We start from the raw sequence: 7,718 nt of genomic DNA, 5'->3' as shown, positions 1-7,718 counted from the left end.
ATCCATGGAACATGGCCATTCTTATCACAACCTCATCTCCGACACATCAGCTATCAACCTTCGACGTACATACGCTTCCACTATATAATTATGAAAGGAGGAGGTTAAACCATCATGCCCAAGGGACAAGGCATTCCCTTTAGCATAAACCTCACGCAGATCTGTCAGTTCAGCAAGACCATAGCCGCCGTAGGCCAACCACACCGCATCATAGGCTCAAGATGTGGTGAATATAAGGGATGAAAGGCCGAGGCCACTCAAGGTTCATGTATACCTTGGTCGCCATCCTACACGAGAACCCGGGAGACACTGTGAATGCAACATGTCGAATAAGGAAAGTATACTGGGCAGAACCGCGCTATATTCATTGATTCAGCCAGCATGCGCTATTGACTCAGAAGACACCCATCATCCCAACAAACAACGATAATAGGAGCCGCCAATAATCTGATACCATGAGTAATAGCCACCTAACCTGTAAGATGCACTGCGTAGTTCTCCGTACGAAGTTCCAGAATGTATTGTATGCGGAGGCAATCCTCCATGATCCGCTAGAAATGCAAATGAAAGATCCCTCCCGTACCCATTTCCTGCTTCGATGAGCAGGTGCAGTCGACGCCAACCGGAACCTTTAGAATACCACAAAAGAAAACCAATCAAAACCAACAGAGAAAACCGTCAGATAGCCACCCTTCCTCTCCACATGCACGGGACAAGACCACACAAACCACAAATGCAGGTGGTATCTAAAATCGAGACGAAAAACAAACAAATAAGCCACCATGCAAATACACGTATATATCATGAGTTAGATACGAAATAAAACGCTGAAGCGCGTTCTGGAAGGCCCACTGGTGGAGCAGAAAAATCGAAGTGCAGGCGACTGTAAAGCCATAGCCACTTAGGGGCGTCATTCAGCTTGCATGTACTCGTTTAACTGAGGCGTGCATCGTAGATGCCAGTAATTCTACCAATCAAGAATTTGAAATGCAGATAGGCCAGGCTGCCAAGCTTAATCAGTTGTATCCCTCCACTCTGAGGGATTTCCGAAGATTTTCTCGTATATCTCGGTAAGAATTCGCGCGTCAGCCCGGAGACTAGGAGAAATATAACGGCTTTGCAGCAGGAAGTTGATTGTTCGCTTAAGAAGTCTCTCGAGCTCGTTTCGGTCCACTAATTCAGAGAGGCTAGACATGTATGTGGCGGACAATACCAACATGTTTCCAAATTGTCTGTGAAAATACAATAAACAATGTCAGCTGATGCACTCCATCCTACACATAATATCTGCAGGTGGTGTTCACATACGCATGGGCCGTGCCAAAAATGTTGGTTACCACCGGGCGACCCTTTATGCCATCAAAGGCCACTGTACTTAGAATAGCTGAATCAATGCAAACTTTACAAGCTCTTCGCAGCTTTGTGGGTAAGTCACGGTGTGCAATCCCTGTGAACCCAGAAGCAGGGCCGATGTCACTTGATAGACGTGCCATGTTCGTGGCACCTTGACTATGGTTCATTGATGGTGATATCTGCTGTGATTTGGAAGCAGTCATAGCAGTAGCTTCAGTAGATGGACCATCCGATGATGCGCGAAGGCCTAGTTGTCCATAGTAATGAAGGGCGTGATAAAGTAAGGGACGATGAATAATGTAACGTGCACCGTAGTACTTGGCTCGCATTCGTGCAACGTTGATCTCTTCTGATGGTGGGTCTGTGTCTTTCCACTTCATAACAGCAGGTAGACTGTTTCGCCAAAGTTCAAGATTCATACTCAAGATTTCTTGAACGTGCGAAGACCAATGGGTCTGTCCTTGCTCTGTAGACCATTATGTTAGTATCCTTCAACTTGACAATATTTCCAGGCACCAAAGCTTACTTTCAACTTTATATAGATCAGTATGAACACGATTGAGAACCTTCCTTAGATGAATCTGGGCCGAGTAGAAGAACATCATCATAGTACTTGGGGCGGAAATTTCATTCGGGAGGTTAAGAGTAAACCGTCCCTTGGGTAAAGAGATGCGAGCTTCCGAGCGTGAGATACCGCTAGCGGGAAGATCAAGTTCTGCTAGTATATCACTTGATACAAGTTTAGCACTTCCCCCAGATGATAGTAGAAAGAAAGCAGGTACAGAAGGTGCACACATACCTTTCCAGCTGAAGACAGGTCCAGTACGCAAAATCGTAAAGGTCTTTGTCGGGGCCATCAGGCATTTGTGTGTAACGCTTTCTAGGAGTTCTAATTAGTGCCATATACTATAATTGCTTGAACGGAAATGACAATCCATACGATCGGACCAAAACTTGACAAGCCCTGGCGGCTTGATAAATCCATCCGTGGCTTTGGAAGGGGTGCGCCAACTGGCCCGCGTAAAGCCCTGCTAACAAGGCTGCTTGGACATGAGGCAGTCTATTTGCTCCTTGGAGACTTCCAAGGATCTGGGTAGCGTATGCGTAAAACGCTAAGCCAGGAATATAATCCAGGTTTTTGTCTTGGGAAGCAAAGGTGTTGTTATCTGGGACGTAACCGCTGCCTTGAGACTGAGGAAGAGAATCCGAACCCTCGGGCGATAATAGACCGTGCGTAGGAGGACCAGGTATTGTCTCTTTTCGAAAGTCCACCGGGTGGTCTGTGACTGGGCCGGGCACAGGATTGGCTTCGCAGATACTTCCAAGAGCGAGAACCAGAAGAATAATAGCATTATAGATAGATTTCTCTATACGTCGGCCGCTACCTTGTTCCACTGCGGGTTGCATATCGCATCCCACACCTTGTAAGTTTTCGCATGAACGCTTTCGTTTTGCGCCTCGAGGCACATCATTCACATGATTATTCGGCACTCCTGGGGACGGCACAGGACCTTTCAATGGACAGTACATCCTGATAAAATAGTCGACTTTGTTCTCTAAGTCACTCTGATCAAGGAACGGGTGAAGCTGGTGCATATGTTTCATATAGCTTTTATGATAACGACGAACCATATCAGGGTCCGCAGTTAGCATACCATCCTCGTCAAGCCCCTTATTCTCAAGTTTGGTCTGGGGTTGGTTTACGTACACCCCCCAAGGTCCATTAGAGGGGGATGCCGCATAGTATGGCTGGTTTTCATTAAAACTAGTGCTCAACGTCGTCGGTGGTGGGGACAGGCCATTGTCTTCACTAGTCTCATCTCCCTCTCCACGACCATACACGCGGATTAAACCCCTTTTTTCTTCGAGTTTCATCACGTAATCCTCATCATACTCTCTTGGATGAAGAAGGTTCCGAATAGAAGGCCACAACAGCAATTTATGAGCCGCCGTCGTGTGCTCTACAGGGATTGAGAGCTCACCATCCTCACCAGAGGGAACAACTTGCTCTGTGGCCGTTTCAGTCGGCTCTGATATCTGCTCCTGTATTGTAGCAATATTCTCATCCTTGGCTTTCGATTCCTGAATATCGATTATGTCCTTCTTTGCCAATTGCGGAACTGCGGGTTTCCGTGGTTCCTTAGGTGTGGACTTGGCGTCTATCTTTGCCAGAATGGAGTTGAAATTGTTCCCATGTTCCGTATTAAGTTGGTCTAAACGATCGAATCTATCCAATATAGCGTCCTGGAATGACTGCAATCGATCTAATAAGAGCTGGGTCGCCTTTTCTTGTCTATAAAGATCGTTAGCGTCCTTCCATCATTGCTTCAGTGTTAAAATGGAAGGGCTAGGAACACAGACTTATGCGGAGGGACTTCTTTGTAAACGCAGTTCAAGTTATTCTCCTTGCAATGACTACATGACGGCCGACCTTCATCGCACTTTGCTTTTCTCGCTCGGCATTGATCGCAAGCCTTCAACCATGGGGCGAACAACATATGTCAGCAACACTTTCTCTTTGCACATATAGATATGCAGTGCGGCACTCTGCGGCAAAGAGTATAATTAACTTACCTGCTGTGCTCTGGCAGCTTTGCGCTGGCGAATACCATAGGCCTGACTTTGATAATAGTTAGAATCATACGGAGCTGGCGTATGAGACATAGGCGGAACAGGGGTAGAGTATGGAGCTGGGGGGATTGAGTGCGGTGGCAATGGAGGCGGAGCGTCGCCATTACTATGTGGCTCTTGAGGTGGAAAAGACATCCGAGATCGATACTCAGGCGGCGCAGAGTGGGGTGCCGGCTCATGAGGTGTCCCATTAATGGGACCCCGGAACGATGGATGCGCTTCCGTTGGTGTGTGTTTTGGGCCTGTTAGACTTCCCTGCCGGCTATACGGGCCGTCGGGAGGAAGCTGCGGCAGCTCGCGATTCGGGATAACAGGGTACCCATGTGACGATAATGGTGGAGGAGCAGTGGATGTTCGACGTTGTTCTGCAGGGTGACCTTCATAGGGTGGGTAGTGGCGCCATGGCTGCTCATACATTCCCGGTACACTCGGTGGACCATGCGATCCGTCGGGAGGAAGGCGATGCATTGGGGGCGCAGGCCCAGAAAAGGCAGGAAGTGTTTTCGGCTTATCGTCCGTTGAGATAATTTCCATGATCGTGGGTCCGCAGCTACGGCTAGGATCACCAGATCGCCGCAGATCCGCAGTGGACGGTCGATTCAGTGCGAGAGACATACGGTCATGAGGACATCATGTCCCAGAGAATTGCTATCAAGGGTGGGTTTAGGCTTCCATACACTGGTGAGTTACACCAACTTAGTGAGACTGTGGAGTCTTACCACAGTAAGAGCTTCACCAGAAGTTCCCAGAGTTGGCGATGAGCTTTTCAGTATGAGACCACAGTTTGGCAGTGGGGTGGGTTGGTTGCCTTCTATTTCGTGGCGCTTGTATTAACTTGCGATTTTCGAACAGAGCGGCGACGTCCAAACAGCTAAGTTGACGTTCTAATATCACGCGTATAGAGGTGCCAGGTTTTCCGGTTTGTTTGATTGCCGGATGGGAGCAACTGTCCACAACTCGATAGCTTCTAATAGTTAGCTATAGTGGGTTTGAAAGATAACGATCGCAAAGACAGTATTAACAACCGTCAACCAAGGGCAACATTCGCTAAAAGATTTAAGAGAAAAAGATAATAAGGAAGGACTCTGGGGAAATTAGGTAAGAAGTGGTAATAAAGGCAAAAAGCTAATGCAAAGCGAAACCCAGAATGATGGTAACAGTAATAATAGGTCGGACATCAAGGACAGAGCTCAGAATACTTAGTACCTGTCATAAGTAGTATAAGCTGGGGGGGGTAGATGGAAAAGAACGAGATCCGCGCAGGAGCTAATGACTGGAGTGGGCACTGGGCACACCGACCCTGGTCAGTGGGAAAAAATAAGGTATGTAAGTAATCCCTTCTCCAGTACGGAGTACTCCGTATAGGTACTTTTCTTTTTATAACGCCGAAGAGATGCGCAGACGAGGGGTCCAAATCAGGTAACAGGAGCGCAAAGGGAAAAGGGAAACGAGAAATTAGTGGGAAAAAAAAGAAAAGGGAAAATAAAAAATAAAAAATAAATAAAAAAAAAGCGCAGCTAAGGAGCAAACCAACGAAGCTAGAACAGGGGTAAACCGGTTGTAAAATAGTGCTGATGATGTTCATATAACGGTAAGAGAATCCTAAATCGCGACAACAATAATAATAGTAGTAATAAGATCGTAGTACGTACACCGTGGCGGCCCAAAGGATGAAATAAAATACGACGGTCGTTTGGCACTGCCTCTACTCTCCGATCAGTTGGGAGATAGCTAAGCCAGGCCGTCGGGTCGCGTGGTGCGCGACAGCAGATCGAACGGTGGGAAAGCCAAAATAAAAATAAAAAAAAAATAAAAAAAATTAAAAAAAAAAAAAGGCCGGGTCTGCTTTGGTTTAATAGGAAAGAGTCAAAAGATATTGTCAAAATGCGGGAAGTTGCTGCCAGAGATGAACGGAGGGATAGCAATGGAGACACTGCAGGGAGAGGGATTAAACTGGAATAGGCAAAAGACGAAGAACTTACCGTCAGGTGTGAGAGGAAGGAAAAGAGAGATAAAGTGGTGATTAGCCAGTGCCGTAAAGTAGTCCGGGCAGTAGTAGTTGGAGGTAGTGGTCAGTAGTTAGTGGATGAGGGATGAGGAAGAGGGGCGGTTCGAGGACCCAGTAAAGTCGGTAGGTATCTACCTAAGGGACCCGACTGTGACCAAGTAGGAATGAATGATCTGCTGGGGAAACAAAGTAGGTAAAAGTAGGAGGGACAAATAAGAGTCGCGGAACGAGGAGAATGATAGGCAGGTATGGGGGCAAAAAATAAGAGAAGTGATCATGAGAAAAATGATGACAATAGTAATAAGAATAAGAATAATAACGGATGGGGGACGTCAATCCACAGACAAACAGAACTGTGATAGCAAATTCTCGACTGATTGATGGATGGGACTGATTGACTGATGACTGAGATGAAGAGTGAGTGACTTGCCCCTCTTTTTTTGGTTTTCTTTTCTTTTTTTTTTTTTAAACCCTGGAAGTGGAGGGATTGTCCGTAGGGAGAAGTGTCTAGTGGTCAGTAGTATGAATGGATGAAGAACTTCCGTCTCCTTCCTTTACAGATAATAATAATAATAATAATAATCCAAATAATACCAACGACAATAGAAACAACAATCTCAACAACAACAACAGTCGTGGTAGAAGCGAGAGCAATAATAGAAGGCAGTCGTTCTTCTCCCTCCTTTCCTCTCCGTTGTTCCTTTTCTTAATAGTCGTTCTTGTTTTTTTTCCGTAAGTATTCTATCGTCTTCGTTGCTTTTTGACGCGCGCCTCCTTCTGACAGATTGATTGACTGCTTGGCTGGGTCTTGTAACCTGGACCGGGATCCTGGTTTGCAGAGAATTACCACAAGCCACCGAGAATTGACAGATCGCTTTTTTTTTTATTTTCTTTTTTCTTTTCTGGTCTATACTTCGGTTTCGGTTTCGACTCTGCCGTAAGAAAACAAAAATGGGAAGGGGAGCAACAACGGGAAAAGGATAGAAGGAAAAAAAAAATTCACTTAGTGGAGCCGCAAACTGGAGCTGGTTGCTAACACGGGACGGGTTGGAAGAAGAATCACAAATGAAGAAAAACACACACCGGCGAATCCATAAAATGTTTAAGCTACCTTTCAATTTCCTATCTTGTCAAAGGGCCGACAATCAGCTCCATTCATTTATTTTTCGCAGTGCCACATGGAAATATCTTGGGGGAATCGGTGTCACCCGGGCCGAACTGGACCGCCCAATAGTATCTACGTTCTGTAGCCAGGCAGATATGAGGAAATACTAGTATATAAATATGATGATGATGACTGTTATTATTGATGCCAGACAAAGCCCGGATTCTTCTCTTTGCAATCTTCTCCTTGGGAACAGATGCCTCGTGAGATGATCAGAGAGTGGTCGATGCCCAAAATCCGGAGGGGTAATTTCAGCGGTGGACTATGTTGGTCACCGAAAGATATGGCGGATAAAGAGGAAATACCGATATTTGGGGTAAAAAGTTCTTAATTACCAAAAGACAAAGAACTGTGCAAAGGGGTTCAAGAGAAGGGGACGAATTAACAAAAATATATTTTTCTTTCTTGGCCTTCCATTTTTTTTCCTCCCTAAACACTTCGTATGTCTATTCTCAGATCATCGCGTTGGGTAGAAGAAAGTGAAACCAAAGAATGGAACAAACAGATGGAGTGGCCGCAACACCTGATTAATAGTAATGATGAAAGAGACTTGGAATGGTT

The 7,718-nt window shown here is 45.9% G+C and overlaps 1 protein-coding gene across 1 annotated transcript; it reads right to left on the bottom strand.

Annotated features, from left to right (window-relative positions):
• Positions 1-1,012: 1,012 nt before the first annotated feature.
• clcA (putative C6 finger domain protein) lies at positions 1,013-4,599 on the bottom strand (the record flags this gene model as incomplete). Its single annotated transcript, XM_022534194.1, has 7 exons — positions 1,013-1,232; positions 1,309-1,819; positions 1,880-2,082; positions 2,153-2,233; positions 2,294-3,646; positions 3,715-3,827; positions 3,928-4,599. The coding sequence occupies 7 exons, from the start codon at positions 4,597-4,599 to the stop codon at positions 1,013-1,015; spliced, it is 3,153 nt and encodes a 1,050-aa protein (XP_022388689.1).
• Between the last annotated feature and the right edge of the window lie 3,119 nt (positions 4,600-7,718).

Source organism: Aspergillus bombycis (assembly GCF_001792695.1).
Source record: "Aspergillus bombycis strain NRRL26010 chromosome Unknown contig00048, whole genome shotgun sequence".
NCBI lineage: Eukaryota > Fungi > Ascomycota > Eurotiomycetes > Eurotiales > Aspergillaceae > Aspergillus > Aspergillus bombycis.
Note: the sequence above shows the minus strand (reverse complement) of the source record. Positions and strands in the feature narration are given on the sequence as shown.